We start from the raw sequence: 26,420 nt of genomic DNA on the forward strand, positions 1-26,420 counted from the left end.
TGTTACTATATGATGCTTTGTTTGATGAAATACGTAATTAATTGGAATCATATACCTAAGGTCACTTTGACGTTGGATAATGTTGATGCTGCGCTCAAATGGCCGTCCCCTGATGTGCCTCTGTATGGAAGCACGCAACACAACAAAACTCGATTTTGAGTAAAGACCTTCCTCAGCATTTTTGACTTCGGCATAAAAGAACCTCAGTCTCTCATTCAGTTGAGAAGCAGGAAGCTCTTCGGAAACCAAGCCATTCTGGAAGCGGAAGGATTGCCTTGTCCAGTGTACAAATGTGACAGTAAGTGGGAGTAATTTGTTATTATTACGGCGTCGTGTTCAAATGAAATTTTCGAACATCAATTCAGCACAACATATCACAAATCTTACAAAACGAAATATTTAATTTACATTAAGATTTTTGTCAATCTCGTTATTGCCAATATGTGCGATGACACATTGGTCACGCTTTACATTGCTACCATGGCAATAGTGTAAGGGAGGTAACTCTCGCTGATGTTGAACAAATCTGCGTAGGAATTTTAGGTATGTGTTTATGTATTTTTTTATGTTTTAATGTCTTACGTCGTAATATTTAAACTCCCCAGGATGTATTACGCCCAGTAGTTTTTGAGAGGTTCCCATCAACGATGTCCTGTGCTGCTTTTGCACCAAGGGACACGAAGCGGTCACTGGAGGCTTGAACTTCGAGCACTACGGAAACGCTGGCTGTATTTCCTAGTTCAGGGGCCATCTCAGAATGGTTTTCAGCTTCAAAATGTGAGTAATAATGATAACAAATTTAGGTGGGTGTATGAAAGCCTTAACCATTATGAAGTTGAAATAAATGTCTTTTACTCTGTTAGAAACTGATTAATTTTTTACCTTTGGCCAAGCCCACGAAAATTACATCAGTTATGATTATGATTGTGTAATTAATGGAAAAAAGTAAATTTCATTTACATTCAGTGTCTTGATTTATCTCAGAAAATGTCTCGTCATCCCATTCGCTCAATATTTCATCGAAATCACCGATGCGGAAGTCAGGGAAAATTTCCATCTGTTCGTCCATGTTGCTGATTTCATAAATAGTTCCATTAATTAATGTACACATACACGGTGATGAAACCAAAGAATTAAGTGATGTTATGCCCATTCGACAACACTTTTTAACTAATCAGATCAGAGAACATACCTACTTTTATGTAACAAAACTCGATGACGTAATTTGTTGAATTTGTTGCAAGATCCATCGGCGAAACAATGCCATATGACGTCAGTCTAGCGATAAGGTTGCTGCGGTTATCGAGTGGGCATAAGCTCCTCTCAGTGATCTAACATCTCCACACGCAATGTCTTTGAATAAGGCAAGCCATGGGATGTTGAGAGCTTTCAATACTTGTTCGTGAAACTTGTTCCGACAGTACATAAGCACGCGTCGTGGTATTACACAATGTGTGTTTATTAAACTGGTGATCTCTTGACGGGCAAGTAACAAAACATAAAGCAATCTTGTCTTGTTGTTTACGTTGAAATCGTTTCTACAGCGGATGTGGGACTATAACTAACCACTAATGTGCATATTGTATAAGGAATGCCACTCATTATCATTTGTGCGGCCATTGTATACAAAGCTTAAAATGAGAACACAGAGGTACTACGAGGCCATGTGGCTCAACCGACAGGAAGATGATGACGTCACTTGATATTTCCATCTTGTATGATTTGATTAACAATGGCCATTGGTCTATTCTATAAAATACATGAGTCGCATATAATTTTTATTTCTCAGATTAACGAAACAGGACATGCGATGTGTATGGTCATCGGGGCACAATACTGTACATTGGAAATGTCACTTCAAATGTTTAATAATGGGTAGGGTGATGATGTGTCTGGTTGGTAAGTTAGCCATAACATAGATGTGCAAGTGGCAGTTATAATGTTAGTTTGTTTACCCGATGAGTCAATACAATAGACTTTAATCTTGTCTGGACACTTCTATTAACCTCGCTTCAAGACCGTATTTCAGAATGGATTTATTGCTACAGTACCAGTGACCAACAAGACACGATCTCATTACAACTGTATGGTAAATTCACCGCACTGCTGAAGCAAGGATTGGTATAGATGTTATTGGTAATGAAATTGTTAATTATAAATGTTTTATCCTGAAATGGGTCAATGGGATGCTATGTTATGTGTCAATTATTATCAAATATACAGAGATGCTACAAATTCATTCTGTATACATCAAAACAATACCTCCGTAAATTGTGCCAAATATATTAAAAAGGCTCTAAATTATAGCAATATTTAACTTGCCATAAACACTGTCCATATTATACAATTGTATCTAAAATAATAAACAATCAAGGTATTCACTAATGTGCTTAATGAGTACATCCCTGTTTGCATTCAAAGGGATAGGTAGGTGCATTAGGTGTTTGCTTTGTTGAAAGATAAAATGCTTTCGACCGACGACATATCACATGCAGGAAGATACAAATCCCTTTATATCTTACAATGTTGGACCAACCCAGTACACCTTTTAATTCTGTGTTAGTGTTGGGAATGTGTGGAATATTATTGGGTTTGTGTATGTGAGTGGAAGTCAATACAATAAACAACTGTTTGATTGGGGCACATGTTAAAATAAAGATGATAACGATGCAAGTTCTGTGCATGCCGCGTGTATAACTACGTGACAGATAGGTGTGGTGATGACATAAAAACACAGCGTGTGTCTGACAGAGGCCAGTGGTGTGAACTGATTGGGCAGGCTGTGTATGCAATGTGATAACTTGACGTGGCACAGCATGGATCGGTAACGGTTGAGTTGGCTCGATTGATTAGATAGTGCCGATCGTCTCTCAAATACAATGAAAGTTTATGGCCGTTGTAATCACTGTTACAGAACGTACTTAACATGTTTTCAAAGATAATCAGTTGATGCGTGGATCGATGCCCATGATATCAATTACTGGATTGACCTGTCCAGACTCGATTTTTTACAGACCGCCGTCATATAGCTGGAATATTGCTGAGTGCGGCGTTAAACAATAAACAAATAGACATGTTGGTTACATTTGCTTAATACAAGAAAAATAATAATTGTATGAACGTGTACGTCCCTCTGTGTGTATATATGTGGAAGAGTGCAGGATTTAGTACGTTGTTGAAGTAATATATTTGGAGATTTAATTTCACGAAGGTATAGCAATTTCAACATGGCATATTCCATAGCCATAAACGATCCAACATCGCTCCAACACCACTCCCCATGACAAGCTTGTTTTGTTTTAACAGATACTGAATTTGACAGAGTGCAATAAGCAAAACACTGGCGATCAAGTTATCCGATTTTTGCCAAGTCCCATTCATCATGAATGGGAAAGGCACTAATACTGGTTCCGTTAACAGCCACAACACGAAAATGACCATTATTATCCATGTCCACACAAGCCATATATAAAGCATCTCCGAATGCGCCAATTTGTTTAAGGCTCCATTCAGCCAATGGACACTCCTTCAAAAGCTCACTTCTACCAGTGGTGAAGTCGCGTACAACATGCAGATCACCGTCTGACCAGTACAAAGCCCTGCCTACAAGAGCTACATAAATTTCGATATTAGCAAGACTCTTTGTAAGAACGCGTGGATGTACCATCTGTAGCAAACTGTAGGTAACATAACTAAATTCAAATTCAAATTTTGCACTGACGTCGACGTCTCGCTTTGAGCTGCACGACGCTATCATGCGAGTTTCCTGATCTCCTATGAGATACCTATGCCCTGGTACAAAGCTGATTTTCTTGGCGATAACTTTGGACTGAGAGGTATACACATTTACACCAATCAACTGCCATGTTGTGGTTTTCTGAAAACAGTACAAGTGAGTGAGTGAGTGAGTGAGTTAATATTTAAAGTCACATCGGCAATATTTCAGCCATATAGTGACTATAACAAATTAGACAATACATCAATTTAGAATATAAACCTGTCGACAAAGGACAGTAAAAGTACTAGATTATCACAGATGTCGGTTTAAAACTAGTAAATGATCATAAAACTTCACAATTCATATAATACAATACATTACAATACAACGTAAAAGTGGGCTATAGATCACCAGCAACCAAAAGGTAGGTCACCATACCGGGGACCATGGGGACTTACAGTACCTTTGCTACCTGCAAGGACCCCGGCAGGATTTACACCATCCCTTCAGTTACTGGTGATTATGGACAAGTTTAGCCAAAATTAAAACTAACAAATATTCTACGATTAAAAACCTGGTATATATAAATTACTTTGAATGAAGAGGGGTTACGCACCCTCTCAGGGGGACAATAATTTTGCGCTACTTCAACCCCCATCAAGGGTACAACCACTTACAATCTCAGTTAAGAACTATATACTACCAATTTATAAAATATATAACTGTAGACATCAAAATTTATTAATCAATTCAATTTCCTTTAAAAATCCAAGAATTAAATGAGAGCTTAGGTTAAAAAGATCCTTGAGTGACGAAACTTTGAAATAGTTATCCCTTGTGATGGAAAAATCAACACAGTCAAGCAGGACATGCTTGACTGTGATTCTTTCATCACAAGGGATGCAGAATGGAGGATCTTCACCTTTTAACATATACTCCTGAGTGTAACGTGAGTGACCAATACGACATCGTCTTAAAATGACCTCTTCAAATCTGGACTGACAGCCCAAGTAGGTGTAACCAATATTAGGTTTAATTTCATGTAATGTATTGATACCTACTTGGGCGTCCCACTTCTGCTGCATTAAATCTCGTATGTAAGATCTAATCATGGGTTTGAAATCAGTGTACGGGATCAGAAGTGGTGTCACAGATTTGTTGAGTGCTGCTTTTGCAGCATTATCGGCCATGGTGTTACCAACAATTCCGACATGGCTGGGTAACCAACAAAAAACGATGTCGTATTGGCCAGTAGCTAGAGAATTATACAATTCAATAATTTCGAGTAAAAGTGGATGTTGATGTGACATATTATGAATAGCCTGCAGGCACGAAAGAGAATCAGAAAATATAATAAACCTCTGATATTTTGACTGTGTACTAATATATTTGAGAGCTACTAGAATGGCATTGGCTTCTGCTGTGAAAATAGAACAGTTATCAGGTAATCTGGATGAGATAGTCTTGGATCCAATGACAGTGGCACTGGCAACGGTGTCACCATCCTTGGATCCATCTGTAAAGATTGATTTGTAAGTATCATATGAATTTCTTAATTCATTATATTGTTGTTGATAAACCAGCAGGTTTGTTTCAGATTTCTTTTGTTTAGTTAAGGTTAGGTCCACCACTGGTTTCACTAACTGCCATGGCGGAGAAGACAAAAGCTGAGTAGGGGCTATAGTGTCAAGATTTATTTTAGCAGCAGAAATATGGTATTGTATTCTTATTCCAAGTGGTGGAATAAGAGATGATTTTTTGTTATAGAGATTTTCGTAAAGGGGATTAAAAACACAGTCATATGCTGGATTCGAGTGATTAGAATATAATTTAGAGACATATTGTAAAGACAATTTTATGCGACGGTGTTTTAGGGATGGCTCATCAGCCTCCACATACAGACTATTAATGGGTGAAGTCCTGAAGGCACCAAGGCAAAGCCTCAGACCTTGATGATGAATTGTATCCAATAATTTTAAATTACTTTTACAGGCTCCACCATAAATGATGGAGCCATAATCCAGTTTAGATCGGATAAGTGCTCTGTAAAGTTGGAGGAGGGTTTTCTGATCCCCTCCCCACTTGGAATTTGAAACAACTTTCAGCAAGTCAAGTGCTTTCAGACATTTATTTTTCAAATACTTTATATGCGGTAAGAAGGTCAAATGGTGATCGAAAATGATGCCCAAAAACTTGGCCTCCTTTACAACTTTAATAGGATTGCCAGCTAAAACTAGTTCTGGGTCTTTATGAGGTTTGTATTTTCTGCAAAAGTGGATGCAGTTTGTTTTAGATTTTGAAAATTTAAAACCATTTTCTAATGCCCATTTATGAATTTTATTTAGACACAATTGCAGTTGCCTTTCGACAGTATTCATATTTTTACCACAGCATGAAATATTAAAATCATCAACAAACAGTGATCCATCAATTGAATTGCTTAAAACTTTTGAAAGGCTATTAATTTTAATACTAAATAAAGTGACAGACAAAATACTGCCTTGTGGGACACCCTGATCCTGATGATAATGATCAGACAGGGTAGAACCCACGCGGACTTGAAAATGCCTGTCGGTTAAAAACTCAGATATGAATTGCGGCAAACGGCCACGTAATCCAAAATCGTGTAAATCTTTTAAAATACCATGTTTCCATGCAGTGTCATATGCTTTTTCTAAGTCGAAAAAGATAGACACTGCATGTTGTTTATTTATTATTGCATTTTTAACAAATGATTCTAACCGTACTAAATGGTCAACGGTACTGCGATTCTTTCGAAAGCCACACTGAATATTTGTAATTAAATTATTTGATTCCAAGTACCATGTTAATCTATTGTTGACCATGCGTTCCATGGTTTTGCAAACGCAACTGGTCAATGAAATTGGTCTATAATTTGAGGGATCACTGTGATCCCGTCCAGGTTTCGGTATGGGTATAACTATGGCATCACGCCAGGAAGAAGGAAACTTACCTGATGTCCATATATCATCAAAAATCAACAAAAGGGTTTCTAAACACGGTTCTGGTAAGTGCTTCAGGAGTTGATAGTGTACATTATCAGCTCCTGTAGCAGTATCATGTGCTTGTCCAAGAGCAGTATGAAGTTCATGGATCGAAAATATTTCATTATAATCTTCCCCATTATCGGATTTAAAATTTATAGTTTTCTTTTCCTGCTGTTTTTGAAATTTTTGGAATTGAGGGACATAATTTGAGGAAGAAGAATGTTTTGCTAACGTTTCACCGAGTGTATTTGCAATATCTGATTTATTTGTTATAAGGTCATCCCCAGACTTAAGATGGTGGACACTACTTTTAGAACCCTTACCTTTAATTTTCTGTATCATGTTCCATACCTTGGACATGGGCGTTCGTGAGTTTATTTTGGAAACATAATGTTGCCAAGATTGCCGTTTATTTTGTTTAAACGTACGCCTGGCTTTAGCATTTAAGATTTTATATTTATTCAAATTATGGACCATTGGATGGCGACGAAAATAGTGTTCAGCCTTTTTCCGTGCCTTCCTAGCCTGTTTGCAGTCATTGTTGAACCATGGTTTACGGATGTGAGGATTTGTAGAGGACTTAGGAATACATTCATCAGCGATTTTGTTTAATTCATCAGTAAATAATTGCACAGGATCAGTCACGTCAATAAATAGATCAGGCTTCAATTTATTGGATGCGAGCATTTCAAATAAAGGCCAGTTGGCCTTAGTGAAGTTCCATCTCGTTGAAGGAGGAACATCTGAAGGTAAGACAGGCTTTAAAATAGTTGGGAAATGATCACTGCCACAGAGGTCTTCGTGGACGGACCATTCAAATTCGTTTAATAAATCAGAGTGAGTGAGTGATAAATCCAGAGCAGAGTAGGTACCTGTACCGGGATGTAGATATGTGTTTGAGCCATCGTTATAGATACATATGTCATTGTTGGAAATGAAATCTTCCAAAAGTTTCCCCTTGTTATTTGTCTGAACACTACCCCAGAGTGGATTGTGCCCATTTAAATCACCCATAATAATACAGGGCCTGGGGAGTTGATCATAAAGAGCCTGAAGTTCAGACTGTCGAAGGGAAGAAGATGGTGGAATATAGAGCGAACACAAAGTAAAAACTACGTGTAAGGTTACACGGACGGCTACAGCTTGAAGAGGAGTAGCAAGTTGGACAGGGCTATGGATAACGCCGTTTTTCATGAATATTGAAGAACCGCCAGTGGCTTTTGCCCCTGGAGGTGAAAAGACATTGTAGGAGGTATAACCTCTTATATCGAATTGATCAGTGTCTTTGTAATATGTTTCTTGAAGACATATCGCCGATGGTTTGAAATCCTGAATTAAAAGTTGTAAATCATTATAATTATTCTTAAGTCCTCTACAGTTCCACTGTATTAAATGTGATGATTGAGTCAAGGTGGCTCAACGGGTGATCTCTCACGTGAACGTGAGGAAGAAGAACTCCTACAACTACTATCTGACGATGGAGTCACCTCCATGTCTAAAGCACTGAAGGAGTTGTGGAGAGATACTTCTGAAGGAGACGGGGTACTGGGTGTCTGATTTCTATGTAACTTTTTCCTCTGTTTTTGTGATATTTCCTTTTTTGACAGAATGACAGCTTCAGTAGCAGGTTGCACAAATACTGTTTCAGGAGGAGTTTGACTTCCTGCCTGAACAGTTGAAGGTGTTGATGAGTGAACATCAGATTGGTGAGGCTTTATGGCAGGTGCAGTTGCCACGGGTCGATCAGAGTTGACCCATGTCAACTCGGTCTGGCAAGATACAGATGAAGTTTGAGCTGGCTTGGAGACAGCAGCAGAGTAAGTCAATGTTGAAGTCGTCTGAGAATTGAACAGAGTTCTAGCCTCTCGAAATGTGATGTTATTCTCGCACTTTATTTTCAGTATTTTAGATTCATTTTGCCAAACAGGGCATAATTTGGAGGAGGCCATATGTTGGCCATTACAGTTAGCACATTTGAGTGCTTGTTGGCAATCTGTATTTTCATGGCAGTCGCCACAGCGTTGACAAACAACGGAACGAGTACAAGACTTTGAGCCATGGCCAAAATGTTGACATCTAAAGCATCGGAGGGGATTGGGGACATACACCTCCACTCCGATGTTAACATATCCAGCTTTAATTGACTGTGGTATTGATGTACGCGTAAAAGTAAACAAGTACGTGTTCGTTGGTTCAACAGTGGAATCCTTCTTTCTGGTGAAACGTTTCACAGATGATACTCCTTGAGTTTTCAACTCTGAAACTATTTCTTGTTCTGACATGTCAGACAGGGAACGGGTCCTGTCACGAACAATACCCCGGCAGGAGTTGAGTGTCCTGTGTTCGGAAACGACAACCTCAACATTGGCAAATGTACTGATTGATAGCAGATTTAGGGATTGTTGTTTCCTCACACATTCTACGAGAAGGGAGCCAGAACGAAGGCGAGTCACATTTTTCACCTCTCCACAATATCCATGAATAGCTTTCGAAATGGCAAATGGATTCAGTTTGATGGGTAAATGATCTGCAGCCTCGATCACAAGGAATCGAGCCCAGGAATCAAAGTTTGTAACAGTTTCATCAGATGAGCTTGATTCTAAGTGTCTACGCTTTGAACCAGATTGAGTAAGCGCCATGGTGAAAGAAAATTATTCAACAACTCTGTTCCCCACCCACCATGGAGTGTCAACAAGGACAGTGTTAAATTGCATCGGGTCTCCAGGATGCAAACACCAGGGATACAGGGTTGTGATACTCCAGCAAAGACGACACGAATAGCTATATTTATCTACCAATTTAAAGCCAGACTGGTTCGTCCCTTGACCAGAAATTGGAGACATACATCATTCGGAGGTCAACATCACCAGATTGGCCCATGAGCCACCGCCTTCTGGCGTAAGACTCTAGGCAATTTATTCCAACCAAAATTGTTAATTCATACATGTTAAGCAGGGCAAGACCAAAATATACATTTTAATACAACACAGGTGTGCAGATACAATTTTACGCACAGGGCCTGGCATGACCAGCCGATTGATAAGACCGGGCCCATCTTACCACCCGTCTAGGCGAAGTAAGGGTCGAAGTAGTGTGTTGGGCAAAGGAACACAGTTCCAGGAACCAGTGCCCTCAACTACCAGAATCCCGTCCTCCGCCGACACAGGGACGCAACCCACGGCAAACAGGTTGCCCATTTTAGTCGCCTCATACGACCAGCAATGGGGGGCTGTGGAAATATTCTGCCCCGGTTCCACACGGGGGAAGAGCTATTAGCGTTACCCAGCACTCACCACGAGGAGGTTGCTCTTCACGAGTGCCACAGTACAAGTGATTCCATTTCTTATCATAATGAGAAAGATATAACTTTGACGAGGCATGAGCTATTTTGAGTATTAGTTTAGCAGTATCGAGGCAGTGCATGGTAATATCTGAGGCCTGATTCCTTGTTGACGTCGTGAGAGCGATGAAGTGACAGTGACTGGAATCAACAATCCACCAATCGGGGTCGTAAAAGGGCCTTTCGAAGTTTGACATCGACACGAATCTTTGTCGTTTGATGTCGGGTGTAAAGATCACGGAAACGTCATCGGGGTAAAGGAACACTGTTTCATTGTGGGATGAGAAAAGCAGGTTTGTGAAGTTACATTTGCAGTCATCTTCTCGAAAACTAGCCGGTGTTGCCTCTGGGGTCATCGTCGTTAACCACACTGAGTTAAAACTTAGAGGCCTAACTCTGGTGTCTGTGGTCAGTCGGGATTGTGACATAGTTTGAAAAATGTGCTTAACAGCTGCGGTTGTTGAATAAATGACTTTGTACAGAAATGTTGCCTTAAATTTTATTCGCTACAACAACAGGTGGTATATGGAACGCGATGATAGACCTCCTTGTGAAGATAGGTGGTGTTCGCGTCACACTTTGTACTAGACAGACATGTGATATCTTAACATAGACTGTATTGAGTCTTTGTTGTATAATCGAATTCATACCAGTTTCATAATATGCATCACTGTCTGTATAAGATAGATATTGTATTTCTCATTAACAGTCTGACGCTATATTGTATATACATGTAATCGTATATGTAATTTTAAATCATGCATATATTATAATTCGGGATTTTTTATTGTTCATCTTATCATCACAAGCAATGGAGATGTCAAAACACGTGGATTTGGTAAACACGTGATAATGTTGCGACACACTGTATGTGACATTCCAAACAGACATGAATCATAGCACAGTAGCCAAGCTCTCAACATCCATTACACAACTAGTTTTGTTTGTTTGTTTGTTTTAATTTTAACGACGCACTCAGTATATTCCAGGTATATTACGGTGGTCTGTAACTAATCGAGTCTGGACCAGACAATCCAGTGATTGCCATCATGAGCATCGATCCACGCAATTGGGATACGATGACATGCATCAACCAAGTCAGCGAGACTGATCACCCTCTCCCGCTAGACGCCTCTAACGACAAGCAATACTCGTTTTTTACGGCAAGTCTGTACACAATTAGTGCTTGCGTTGGTTTATGGATGTATACGTGATGGCCGTTATTATGATTCTGTGCGGTTGTATTATTATCACGGGGGCCGTTATGTAGCCCAGTGGTTACAGTGCAGGTCGCCATGCTTTAGACCAGGTTCGATTCCCCATACGGGTAGGGGGTGTGAAGTTGTGTCCCAGTCAACATATGGCGGGAATATTGCTTAAACAGCCTGCCAACCCTATTTACGCAGTGATCATCATCGTTAACATTTTAAACATTGCCACTGTTATCATCATACTAATAATCACAATACTCGACATATTTCTTTTCATGATAATAAATCCAGTCTCTATCATTATCATCCACTCCTTAAATTGGCTAATACCCCAACATTGCCCGGAGCCACTTTCAGCACGCAATGTGTAGATTTCCTACTTAGTATCAATGTTCATATTCACGGGTAATGAGGTCACATCTCTAACTGGTTAAACCCAAGGAGACTTTTCATATGCATTCCGTCACGTGACAAACAACTATCAGTGGGGGATATCAGGTCATGGGATACATATACACACCGCTCACGTTCCACTGCAACGAGGAAATACGCCCCCGTCACGTACACATATTGTACCGCTGAACATTTTATTTCATGTGTTCACATTTTGGTTTGAAAGGTAGGTGCCAGTTCTCCTTTCTTGTGTAATTAGGAACGCCTAGGCCAATATAGAATCATAATATAGAAAAACAACTTGAAATGAGTTTCAGATGATTTGATTCACATTTGCTGGGACTAATCTTGCACTAACACTGCCTGTCCCAGACTCGATTGTTTACAGGGCGTTGTGAGCGGGTAGGTACCAAGTGTGATTGTGTCCCGATGACCTGAACGGCATTGTAACACTGTCTGTCCCAGACTCGATTGTGTCCGGGGCGTTGTGAGCGGGTGTGTACAGTATCTGACCCTGTGTGATTGTGTCCCGATGACCTGAACGGCATTGTAACACTGTCTGTCCCAGACTCGATTGTGTCCGGGGCGTTGTGAGTGGGTATGTACAGAATCTGACCCTGTGTGGTTGTGTCCCGATGACCTGAACGGCATTGTAACACTGTCTGTCCCAGACTCGATTGTGTCCGGGGCGTTGTGAGCGGGTATGTACAGTATCTGAACCTGTGTGATTGTGTCCTGATGACCTGAACGGCATTGTAAAACTGCCTGTCCCAGACACGATTGTGTCCGGGGCGTTGTGAGTGGGTATGTACAGTATCTGACCCTGTGTGATTGTCTCCCGATGTCCTGAACGGCATTGTAACACTGTCTGTCACAGACTCGATTGTGTCCGGGGCGTTGTGAGCGGGTAGGTACAGTATCTGACCAAATGTGATTGTGTCCCGATGACCTGAACGGCATTGTAACACTGCCTGTCCCAGACACGATTGTGTCCGGGGCGTTGTGAGCGGGTAGGTACAGTATCTGACCAAATGTGATTGTGTCCCGATGACCTGAACGGCATTGTAACACTGTCTGTCCCAGACTCGATTGTGTCCGGGGCGTTGTGAGCGGATATGTACAGTATCTGACCCTGTGTGATTGTGTCCCGATGACCTGAACAGCATTGTAACACTGCCTGTCCCAGACACGATTGTGTCCGGGGCGTTGTGAGTGGGTATGTACAGTATCTGACCCTGTGTGATTGTGTCCCGATGTCCTGAACGGCATTGTAACACTGTCTTTCCCAGACTCGATTGTGTCCGGGGCGTTGTGAGCGGGTAGGTACAGTATCTGACCCTGTGTGATTGTGTCCCGATGACCTGAACGGCATTGTAACACTGCCTGTCCCAGACACGATTGTGTCCGGGGCGTTGTGAGCGGATATGTACAGTATCTGACCCTGTGTGATTGTCTCCCGATGACCTGAACGGCATTGTAACACTGCCTGTCCCAGACACGATTGTGTCCGGGGCGTTGTGAGCGGGTAGGTACAGTATCTGACCCTGTGTGATTGTGTCCCGATGACCTGAACGGCATTGTAACACTGCCTGTCCCAGACACGATTGTGTCCGGGGCGTTGTGGGCGGGTAGGTACAGTATCTGACCAAATGTGATTGTGTCCCGATGACCTGAACGGCATTGTAACACTGTCTTTCCCAGACTCGATTGTGTCCGGGGCGTTGTGAGCGGGTAGGTACAGTATCTGACCCTGTGTGGTTGTGTCCCGATGACCTGAACGGCATTGTAACACTGTCTGTCCCAGACTCGATTGTGTCCGGGGCGTTGTGAGCGGGTAGGTACAGTATCTGACCCTGTGTGATTGTGTCCCGATGACCTGAACGGCATTGTAACACTGCCTGTCCCAGACTCGAATGTGTCCGGGGCGTTGTGAGCGGGTATGTACAGTATCTGACCAAATGTGATTGTGTCCTGATGTCCTGAACGGCATTGTAACACTGCCTGTCCCAGACACGTTTGTGTCCGGGGCGTTGTGAGCGGGTAGGTACAGAATCTGACCAAATGTGATTGTGTCCCGATGACCTGAACGGCATTGTAACACTGTCTTTCCCAGACTCGATTGTGTCCGGGGCGTTGTGAGCGGGTAGGTACAGTATCTGACCAAATGTTATTGTGTCCCGATGACATGAACGGCATTGTAACACTGTAACACAGACTCGAATGCTTATAGGTCGTTGTGAGCTGGTGATACGAATTGGTCTTCAGCAACTTATGCTTGTCGTAAGAGGCGACCAGCTGGATGGAATGGTCAGGCTCGCTGACCTGGTTGAGGCATGTCATCGTGTCACAATTGCGTAGGTCGATGTGCATAGCGTCCATGGCTGGATTACTGGTGCAGACTCGATCATTGTGCAATCGCCGTCATACAGCTTGAATATTGCCGAGTGCGGCGTTAAACAGCAAACACTATAATAATAATAATAATAATAATACATACATACTTATGCTGTACCCGTCCTTTCATATTCTTTTGGTGTTGTTAATTGGACGAAACAAGAAATTCAGGATATTGACACCTTAACACGAAGAATCATGTCAGAGAATAGATCCCACCACCCTTACCCTTCCCTCAATCGCTTATATTTACCAATCATTATGGGAAGACGTGGTTTGATTAACGTTCGGGCTCTTCATGATAGAATTGTTTTGTGCACTTTTGCACACATTTATTTGTCTGATGATCCTCTTCTGAAGCATGTCAAGGCTCATGATGAAAACAAGGCATTTCTAAAATGAGCCAAGGATATGGGACATAATCTCAATGTCGGTGTTGATGTTGTTGATGGTTCAGTACTGCTGGACGGTAAAGAAATGAGTGTCAACTGAGCGAAGTGCAATATCAAGTAGGCCCAGACTCAGTTTTTCAAGGAGAGGCTATCTGAACGACCACTGCATCGAGTTTATGTGCAGTGTGTTGAGAAGATCAGCAATCCTGCAGAGTCCTTCGCTTGGATGAAGTCGTCTGGCCTGAAAAGTGAAAGAGTTTACTGCTCAGGACCAGTCACTTCCCACTCGAAACCATCAATGTGTGATTTTGCATCAAAATGTGAATATGAAATGTAGATTATGTAATGAATTTAATGAGACTGTCAGACACATTGTCAGTGGATGCCCAGCTTTGGCACAAACACAGTATCTTAAACGACATGATGATGTAGCTCTATCATTGTATTACCGTCTTCGCCATGCTTGTGGTTTTGACACAGAGGTTCACCCATGGTACGACCCGGAATATGTAGAGGGCGTCATGGAAAATGATGAATTCAAAATTCATTGGAATAGGCCCATTTTCAGCCTCAGACGTATCCAGGCCAACGAACCTGATCTTGTCCTATTTGATACACCCAATGAAATCATTTATATCATTGAATCTTCTGTCCCCTTGACACTAATGTGATTGACAAGATTGAGGAAAAACATGGCAAATATGCGGACCTCGCTTTCGAAACGTCACGCTTGCATCCCAAGTACCAAGTTATCTGACTCCCTGCTGTCTGGGCTGCTTGTGGAGGGGACAAGGACCAAACAAACCCTTTTTGCTGCATTTTTTAGTTTGATCTGTACATAAAATAATAATTAAAAAAAAAAAATAATAATAATAATAATAATAACGAAGGAAGGCAAATTGGTTAAGCGCAGTAAAATGGTCATAATGTCAAACGGATAATTTGGAACTTTTGGATGAACTTTGTTTCTAATATCAGAACATGGGCAAGTTTGATCGGATATTTTCTCAAAGATGAAGATACACAGTGCCGCATATGTTTAACATTTCATCTTTGGCCACGGACTTGCTCATTATTACACTTTCTCCAGAAATGATACAAATAATCCTTTTCACACATTTCAGCCATTTTCATGTCATGGATGTTGTTATAATTCCACAATATAAGAAGAAAATGAAACATAAAATAAAATAGAAATAGAAAGTAATTTAGTTTCCATTACGAACAGAACTGTTGATGTTGTAAATATTTTCATAACATTCGAAATTCCGTTGGCACAAGCTAAACATTATCATGCACACTTGAGTGAGTGAGTGAGTGAGTTAATGCTTTACGTCACATCGGCAATATTTCAGCCATATAGTGACGAGATAAATTTATACAAATATATTTTGACAATAATAAAACCTGTCGACAAAGGACAGTAAAACAAATTAGACTATCACAGATATGAACATAAAACTAGCATGGAACTGTAAAAAGATGTAACAATACACAAGATATGATAAAAACCGGGCTATTGATCGTCAACCACTGAAGATAGATCACCATACTGGGGACCATGGGGACCATGCGCACTTGAACTTTCCAGTCCATTTGGGCTCTCGGGAAAACCCAGATATCTATATATAGTATTATACGTTTAATGTCTACCACATGTTTTCCAGGATGACCCACGGCGGCGGCGGTTTCTCCAGTGGGGGTGGAGGGGGGTTCAGTGGAGGAGGAGGGGGTGGGGTAGGGTCAGTACACCTTCATCACCACTCAGAGGGGGGCGGCGACGACGGCTGTGTGGCATGCTGCTGCTTCATCATCAACATCGCCAGTATCCTCCTCTGCATCAGGAAGATGTCCCGCTACCTCCGAATCGCCCTCCTCTGGCTCTATGTCGCCACTGCCGTCCTCACTGCCGGACTTCTCATCAGTCTCAGAGTCTTCGGCATCAACAAGTTCCAGGCCGCACCAACGGACATGCGCAAAGTAGAGAACGGCGTCAACAACGCCTTCTGTCAGAGCCTCACTCTCAACCCCAGCGATCCTTTTGAAGCCTACAGTTTTGATGGAGAACCGGTGGTGGACCCCAACAAGTTCGAGAAGTTCAATACATCATATTCTATGTTTTTAACAGGAGATACATACGAATACTGGGGGTTCTATTTCCTGAAAGGTTCTAAAGCCGTCGTGGTCTCATCCGGGGATGCTGATATATCAGTATTCATCATAAAAGGAAACTCTAATCTTCAAGCGTGGATCGACAGCAGAGGAAAATGTAATGGATGCTATCTCATCTCTCACCCGACCTCGCCAGTCTTCACCTATACGTTGAACGTTTCACAAAGTGATGATTACTACCTCTTGTATTACTCCACCTCACGCTACATCTTGCCCGTGAACAGCAATGTGTACATAACCCGGACACTATATGACGTCAGTTCCGCCACATCCAACTGCTCCTATCGTCCTGACGGCAAACCATGTTCATTTGACATGTCACTTAAACCTCAAATGAACGTGGTGTACCACAATGGAGGCAATGGCACGCATGACAGCATCGACATGTGGACCGTGTGCAAGAGTCGAGTGTGGATGTACGTGATAGTGTTCGCCCTCATCCCCGCCCTGATGGCGTCAGGCGTCACCTTCCTCTTGTGGAAGTACTGCAAGGACGAGAGGTCACAGGAGCTCCAGGCTTTGGTTTCTGAGGACAGCTTGCCCCACAACAAGTTTTAGCTGACCCCCGGAAATACATGGCACTGTTTTTCTAATTTGATACCCCGTTCACTGGACGATGCCTGGTTGGACTGGGCGTTAATTTGGACTCCCAGTTTCCTTACCATACAGCCATATGACGTCACTGGTTAACACAACATGTCTGTCCCTATGACTCAAATGTTACTTGTTGCATAGGCTTAGATTGATGCCAGTTAATTCACTGTTCTATTAGATACAACTCAAAAGACGTTAGTGACCTCACGTTTCTTTCTTATTACTACTACATAAAGTCTTGACAGATTACTTGCAGTGATATGAACTAATCGGGTGGTCCTCAACTTCTCAACCGCCGAGTAGTGCCAAGAAACACTGATAACACCTTCGAATATGTCTAAAATACAGTCACCGCCTCCGTGGTCTAGTGGTAGAGCGTCTGCCCGGAGAGCGGAAAGTACGGGGTTCGATCCCCTCCCGCGTCATATCAAAAGACCCTGTCTGGCGCTCGGCATTAAGCGGCTAAACCTAGGACTGGTCGCCTGTGAGTTAGTATACTGTGTCTGAGTGTGGTATTCATGTTAAACTGCGCCATGGTATCTCAGTGGGCTAGTCCGGACTACTATAATCAGCCACACAAATACACGTGCATGCACGTCGCTTTATAAGTGCAATAATCTTGGACGCGACGTTAAACCCTATTTCACCTTACCTTTAAAATACAGAACTGTGCAAACATAACCTATTGGGGTAGAAACACATAACTGAACCGACAGGTCCTGCCTTATGGGTAGAATGAAAAACCGACAGGTCCCGCCTTCTGGGTAGAATAATATACCGACCGGTCCCAACTTCTGGGTAGAATGATATACCGACAGGTCCCGCCTTCTGGGTAGAATGATATACCGACTGGTCCGACCTTCTCGGTAGAATGACATAGGGACAAGTCCCGCCTTCTGTGTAGAATGATATAGAGACAAGTCCCGCCTTCTGGGTAGAATGATATAGAGACAGGTCCCGCCTTATGGGTAGAATATTATGCCGATGGGTCCTGAAATAGGGATTCAAATCACACCAGTTTCATATATAAGTATTCTTTGTATAGCAGCTGGCTTATGTATTGTAATATTCTTGAAAAGATTAACCAAAATTGCATTAAGTATTGTTGACATAATTGAGTGTCGCGACAACTCATTGTTATTTACAGCCACCAAGATACAATTACCACTATTGATGTCTTATAACGAACCTTAGTAGTCTCAGAATGGATATATGTATCATAAATGCCATACATTGACATGTAAGCTGTCATATTTGTTGTTTTGGACAAATGCATGTCAACATATTCTTTCCGTGATCGTTACCCAAATGGCGGACATGATTAGTTTTGTTTCAAATATATATAGAATACACATATATGTGCTTGTCGTAAAAGCCGACTAACGCGATCGGGTGGTCAGGCTCGCTCACTTGGTTGATGCATGTCATTGATCCCAATTGCGTCGTTCGATGTTCATGATATCAATCACTGGATTGTCTGGTCCAGACTCGATTATTTGAAGACCGTCGTCATTTAGCTGGAATATTGCTGAGTGCGGCTTAAACAACAACCAAACCAACCCTTCACGATAACTACGGTTAGGTAGGTTATGTCACCCAACTCTATCCTTAGTCCTTCGGAGCCCATTACGAAAACTAAGGTTAGGTCTGGTAGGATAGGTGACCCCAAATCTATCCTCAGCCTCAGGGAGCCCATTACGACAACTAGGTTAGTTCTGGTAGGACCTGTGACACTAACTCTATCCTTAGCCCTTGAGGGCCCATTACGAAAGGGCCTGGTAGGATATGTCACCCAACTCTATCCTTAGCCCTTGAGGGCCCATTACGAAAGGGTATGGTATGGTATGTCACCCAACTCTATCCTTAGTCCTTCGGAGCCCATTACGAAAACTAAGGTTAGGTCTGGTAGTGTATGTCACCCAACTCTATCCTTAGCCTTTGGGAGCCCATTACGATAACTAGGATTAGTTGTGTTAAGGTATGTTTCCCCCAGCTCTGTCCTTAGCCCTGGGCACATATGAGAAAATAACATTGTCCCATTTGACAATTCTATGCTCAAAATAACAGGTCAAACGTCGTTCTTGTTGTTCATGTATTGGGAGTGGTGATAGAATTCCTCATGATTTCTACCAAGCCACTGCATGCAAATTCTTATTCTTAGAAACAAGAACTGTTATAGACGCCAATAAACCAAGTCGCCCTATGTCACCCAAAGTCATCCTCGTCTTGTGCTCAATTTCATATCCACACTCGATATTTTTCAAAACATGGAAAACAGTTGGTATAGTGGAATGCCTGTCCTCTCCGTAATGGCCTTTTCGGTATTCTTTTTCTCACTGTCTGGAAACATAGCGGTATATATACAGAAACCCAGTTTTGACACTCACCCAAAGCCTGATTTAACACAGAGGTTGTAAGTTCGAGACCCAAACTTTGTAGAAAACGATATACAGGTGAATGGTTGTATTAACATGCCATGAAATGAGACCTAGGTGGAGTACATTAAAAACAAAAGGAACGAAATGGTTTGTATAAACACTTCATACTTTGGGTCAGTGTCAAAACTTTCTATAAACCGATATTTTTCAGATATGTTTCTGCCGCTTCACACAGCAAATGAATGCACCTTTCGTAGAGCAATAGCATCTTTCAGCGGCAGCGAAACCAACCCAACCAACCAAACCCGACCAACTACGTGCCAGCTACATCATGTGGTATGTAGATAATCCATGAAAGCAAAGTCCGACAAATCAAAGGTTGATAACATGAGCAACAATCCATACCGTTATGGTGCACGCAACAGCAGACAACAGCACTCTCAGCAATCTCCCATATATTAACCAGACTGTATTTTTGGTCTTTCGGCCAGCATGTATATATGGGATGGCTTTCTATCCCTTGATCCCATCGGAATGCCTACAGGTGAATGTTTGTGATAGTAGCTAGCCTCTCATTGGTTGAACTGTAGTCGTGACACAATAGGGTCTCTGTTGTCTTAGAATCGTGAAGATCCGGAGTAGAGTAAATCTTCAGCAACCCATGCTTGCTGTTAAAGGCGACAATGCTTGTCGTCAGAGGCGACAAACGGAATCGGGTGGTCAGGCTCGATGACTTACATGATACATGTCATCGATCCCAATTGCGTCGATCGATGCTCATGGTATTAATCACTGGACTGTCTGGTCTGGACTCGATTATTTACAGACCGTCGTCATACAGTTGGAATATTGCTAAGTGCGGCGTTAAAAAACCAGCCAACCAACCAACTCTGTTGTCTCAGAGGGCCGTTATTAAAAAAGTGCTAAGTGCTATGGTAACCGTCTCTCGGGTAGTTGTTTTTGTCACAAGTATATATTGTAGTATGTGTGAAATACAAGTCCTGCTTGTTTAACGTCACTCGTACTTTAAATGGATATGTAGTTGAAACAGAAAGTATTGAGAAGTTTAAATACCGTTTTGAATTGGTTTTGGTCCCGGTCATTTGCGGTATGCTTTATGTGAAACGCTTATAACGAACTCCGGTTATAACGAACAAAGGATATTGATCCCTTTGAGTTCGTTAGTTTACTGTATATATTCTTCAGGGTGTGATGTTCTCCCATTTCAGTTCTGTACAATTATACAGTGACTGTGGGCAGCAAGAAGTTGGCATGTTAATCGTTATTCATCATTCGTCATTAGACTGACGAAAAACATTATTTTTTTCGTCATTCAACATACATTGACATCCATTCGAATGACGAAATGTTTCCTTGTTTTCGTCATTCAAATCACAACTTTAATATAAACTCAACAACAAAAGTTCCTGTGACATCAATATTTTAGTGTATTTTTCAAACAATTAAAAGTTTGGTTTTCAATATTTTAGTAGATGTATGGAATCAAGTCACAAAAAAGCAACTGCTACAGAAAGGCATGCATTCCATGCAAAAGTTCACTTTTTATGCAAGCCCCTTGCATTGCACTACCCAAGAATGGGTATAAAAACGTGTGCTGACAACAACCACTCAGAAAAACAACAAAATTACGCAATTATTCAACATTACGAAATGCCACGCCTGTCCGAAAATGAGCGTATGCGAGCCATTTGTATGCTTAAAGCAGGATCGAGTCAACGTGATGTTGCAAGACAATTTAACGTCCACAGAAACTCTATTTGGTGTTTATGACAACGCTGGCAACAGACGAATGCAGTCAGAGACCATCCTCGGAGTGGCAGGCCACGCGTAACTAATAATCGACAAGACAACTGGATTCGAACAACACACCTACGAAATCGATTCCAGCCAGCAACAGTGACTGCAAGAAGCATCCCTGGCCTTCACAAACCGTACGTCGTCGCTTCAGGTGTGTAGGGATTGTCACCAGAAGACCCGCGAGACGTCCCATTTTGACAGGAAACCACCGTCAAGCACGTCTACAGTGGTGCAGACAGCGTCTTCGCTGGACGGCCATGCAGTGGGGACAGGTTCTATTCACTGACGAGTCTCGTTTTCACATCAGCCACAGTGATGGACGGATTCGAGTGTACCGACGTCGAGGTGAACGTTACGTCAATCATTGTGTCATAGAAGGAGATCGGTTCGGGGGCGGCAGCGTTATGGTATGGGGTGGGATTACAGCAAGACAGAGGACCCGTTTGAGGGTTGTAGAGGGAAATCTGATGTGATCATCGGCTCTGTTGCTCTACCGCTTTTGCATTACCTTTCAACAGGCATTACCTTTCAACATCATAAACGCCCAGCCTCATATTGCTCGACTCGTTCAGGATTCTCTTCAACAAAACAACGTGAATGTTATCCCCTGTCCGGCTCGTTCCCCTGATCTCTCACCAATCGAGCACATGTGGGATCAGATGGATCGGCGCCTTCGATGTCAAACACGTGTTCCACAGACACTCCAGGAACTTCGAAAGATTCTCCAGCAGATATGGACACAGGACTTTTTGCGTCGCCTGGTCCATTCCATGAGACGAAGATGTGTTGCTTGCATTGCAACCAGAGGTGGACACACACGCTATTGATTTGTAAATTGATATTTTGGCATATTCATGGTTTTTTTTATGATTTAAAGCATTTTCTGTAGTCAGTATGGCAAATTAACCATTTGAACACGTTTCAGAAATTGTTCAGATTTGGTAAAAAACATAACTTTGCATTAAATCTTATTCAATGTCACAGGAACTTTTGTTGCTCAGTATACATTCGAACGGCGAATGACGAAAGGCTCGTCATTCGCCATAACATTGTACATTTATGTCGTACGTTGAATGACGGATAGCGAAATAGTGATAGTGATCCGCCATACAAAAGCATTTTAATGCTGCAAATTGAATGTCGAGTTACCAATAACATGGTAACTCCCGGTTGCGGCGAAAGCGCAGGTTCCCTGCAATTGATAGTTGTCCGGCTCAATGTCATGTCAATGTTAAAACGAACAGAATTCGAAAATATATTTCAGCTCCAGCAATCATACTACAAATGTTCTGATTCGTGCGAATGTACATTTAAGTCCTCTGGATAACAGTATGAATAGTAAAAGTGTTTTGGTTTCATAGCGGTAGTCCACTTCTAGTCAGATTCCAAGTTTCCATCCAGAGTTCCAGTTTGAGTTGGGTGTTTACAGGCAGTTGTCCAGTGTGTTGGGTGTGTCGTAAGTGCTTTCATGCGTCAAGTGCGACCCTAATACAGTTACTAAATGTATTGCCGTTCCTGGTCCTCGTGGTCAATTACGCCAGAACATTGCCACTCGACTTATCCGCCGCGGCTCGGCTCCGTCCAGGAGTGATTGGTCCAACGACACTTACTCCAGGTTGTCTCTATCAGCATTCACACACGCATAATAAAAAACGCAACACCAGTTTTATACTCACATAGTTTTACTTACTCTCAGCCCATCTATAAATACAGGACAGGATCAAGCCGGCCAGACTCGTCACTAACTGGGGAAACTTAGAACGATCGGGATTCGACTCGATCGATTGCAAACCGCGCTCTCCTCTCCTAATGTTGAAGGTATCATTTTATAGTGATCGGGCCTGGCCTGTCTTTGTCACATGTCACAATACCTCATTTTGATTCGTTAGAAGTTAGATCTGACCATGAACTCATGTGTGTCGGAAAAAATACAGAAGCCTACGTGCCAGATTGCTCATCTCTCTATTGATTTTGTGACTCGCATCCGGAAGCTCCAAATGAAATATACCTTGAAACTATCTATTTGTTTCATTAACTAATAGACGATAACCAGGAACCAATCCAATGATAAGTATGAAATGTTCAAAATACACTTGTGATAAATGTGAAATGTCTTTTATCTACTGATTCCTTTCAAACTAAATGTTCTGTCACAAACTATATCTAATGCAACTCCTCATTGCAGCTATAACGGTTACCATTTTCGAATGGTTTTGAGATGCATTTTTAACTTTATAACATCCTCCGCCTGTGGACGACAGCTGCCCACAGCTCGGAAGACCTAAGCATGGGATCAGGTCTGAGATGTAAAATACAATCACAATAAACACAATAGAAGTAAAACAGGATCGATCATTCCATATATTAAATTGTAACCAATTACAAAATTTTAGAAAGATCCAGAAAACAGCGAATACTCGAACAGTCAAAATGTATTAACATGCTAAAGAATAAGAGGAATGATCCTATGTTACTTCGTATAACCACAAAGCATAATCACGAAATATTATTCACATACAATGTAGTATTAATTAATAGCGATGTATAAATATCAAATGTCACTGCACATGGCCACATTATGGCACCACCATTCACGAAAGTTCATTTGTCGCTGGTCCCAATTGAATTCACTGGCTGCTATCTGGTTTTGAAAAGTCAATTGGCGGAATGCTGTCTATCGGTCTTGAATCCTTGAAAACACGCAGCCTATGCACACAGTCCTCGGCTGGAGTGGCAAAGCAAGAGGTCGACTTTTCTTGACACTGATTGAGTGTTGACCGGTCGCTGTCGAAAGATGTTGTATGCCGAAGGAGTCACAGCGTGTATGCGGTCGTCGTGAGCACCTGTAGATGTAGACGTCAGGGGTGCTGACCGATATGGATAACACTCTGTGGCTTGCGATCTGTGGTTAGCGGCAGAGGTGATAAGACAGCATTCATCCTCAAAAGCAAGCGTGTAGCCAGAAGCCAGATTAATTATTTGGCGTGGACCAGACGACAGCGGGCGAAGTGCTTGACTCTCCGTCCTATAGAATGGGGTACGGCCATCATCTAAAACACTTTAAAATACTGTTAATTCACGAACAACAAGTGAATAATACCATACCAACTATAGAAATATGAATACATATAAAGATGTGACAGCTGCAGCCCAGACTTCTGCCTGTAAAAATAAGACTATAGAGACAATAAAAGTCTTCCGGCATATGCACATCTGCATATGAGGATCATAACGGCAGGAATCGAATTTCGGGATTATTCGTTACAGGTTCACTTGCGTAGACAAATATAATCATAAAAAGACATTAATAAGCACGAACAAATCGCAAAACCCATGGACTGCTTGAACACTACAGTCGGATAAACTATCAGATAATTCTAACCAACAACATTCAGCAAATGCTTTGTAGTTATTAACACCAAAACGAACAACATATATAATTATCAAGGGATGGACTGAGAGCACACATTGAAACACCAATAGCAATTGAACGTAGCAAAGAATATCGGAGATATACTATTGCAATAGTAGAGTAATGTAATGAAATGTAACCAACTGACCATCATATGAGAGAACCCAATTCCAAATACATCTATTGTCACTATAGAAAAGTAATTAATTCAATATTGTCACAATAATGAAATGTAATAAGCAGAAATAAACTTTCTCCTTCTAATTCGGTTTCTGTAAAGGGGGATAACCATATGATAACATATCTCAAATTCGCAACCATTTTATAGTCTGATCTTCTCACTGTACTCTACTGACAAGCGTTTATAACACTCACAAATAACTGGTCCGTAAAATGGTTAAAACAAAGCCATTACAATATGAAATATTACGGGCAAGAAAAAATGAATCGTCATCATTATCTTCGCATGGCAGATGGCAATTTGTATATGAATTATGTCAGAGGTAACGAAAAAGCGACTCCACAATACTGAAGTACAATAAAAACACCTGTCGTGGAAGGATGGAATCGTTTTAAACGAAAAGCCATTAGCCAATTTACATAAATTTTTCCCGAAATATATATAGATTGTTTCGGGTTTGAATTTGCAAATTGTGACAATGAAACAGTAAATCATAAGTAAGGAATACCCGCTGAATACGAAAATTAGTTAAAGGATTTCCAGCCGTTAACGTGAGGTCTCGGGGACAAAGATAGAATTGTGAGGACCATAATTTCATGACAAGTAAAGGAATTTGTCAAATGTTAAACCAGTGACGCAACCGGTCGATTGACTTTTTTTAATTCTTCGAAAAAGCAAAATGAATACCAGAAATACTGTCGATGTGATCAGAAAAACATCCATAGAAATAATGGATTTAATCAACGACATAAATGAAGGACGGGATAATTTGGATAGGGTGAAGTTTGATGTGTTTTCCAAATTGTCAAACCGTCAGTTGGGGAGCCTGCTGTAAGTAAGGTCGATGCAAAAAATAAGCGTCGAAATTTAAGCCAGAAAAAAAACGATTATTAAGAGAAATAGGGATAAACCCGCGGCTATGCTTGTCATTAAGTGATATGGGTTGGTCAAATCCACATCTTAAGCGTAAGGTGGAAGGGAATCCATCCAATTACCATCAATTAAATTATCAGAAATGACCTGTGCCTTTTTCATACGTTGTGAAATAAGGAGTAAATCAAATTGAAATTATGTGTCCTTTCTGCGAATTTTTTTAAGATGGATGCATTAAAAAATTCCGATAAAAGTAAGAGATTAGGTTGGTATAATTTTTAAGTAGTTGACTTTTTCTCACATTTATGAATCTCATGTCTATGTCGAATTCATCCAGTTTCAACGCACAATTTTAAATATACAAATCTGACAAGCTGGAAACTTCTCAATGCGACCATTGCACGTAAGTATTATGGTTTTTATGCCAGTTAAAAGAATTGTGCCTGGTTCAATTTCGAGAGCCATTGAACGTAACCCATTTAATCGGAGTTTTGTATCACACAAGGCTTTAATTTCTTGTGTGTCATGAGCAAACA

At 41.4% G+C, this 26,420-nt stretch overlaps 1 protein-coding gene across 1 annotated transcript; it reads left to right on the top strand.

The window, feature by feature from the left end:
• The first annotated feature begins 16,248 nt into the window (after nucleotides 1–16,248).
• Nucleotides 16,249–17,240, top strand: LOC139448474 (uncharacterized). Its single transcript, XM_071230022.1, has one exon. It carries the CDS (start codon nucleotides 16,305–16,307, stop codon nucleotides 17,184–17,186), a length of 882 nt encoding a protein of 293 aa, XP_071086123.1. The 5' UTR covers nucleotides 16,249–16,304; the 3' UTR covers nucleotides 17,187–17,240.
• The last annotated feature ends 9,180 nt before the right edge of the window (nucleotides 17,241–26,420 follow it).

This window comes from Haliotis cracherodii, unplaced genomic scaffold (genome assembly GCF_022045235.1).
Source record: "Haliotis cracherodii isolate W230 unplaced genomic scaffold, xgHalCrac1.p SCAF_7, whole genome shotgun sequence".
Lineage (NCBI taxonomy): Eukaryota > Metazoa > Mollusca > Gastropoda > Lepetellida > Haliotidae > Haliotis > Haliotis cracherodii.

Coding starts and splice junctions, on each gene's coding strand:
- LOC139448474 (XM_071230022.1), top strand. CDS start 16,305: ATGTCCCGCTACCTCCGAATCGCCCTCCTCTGGCTCTATGTCGCCACT.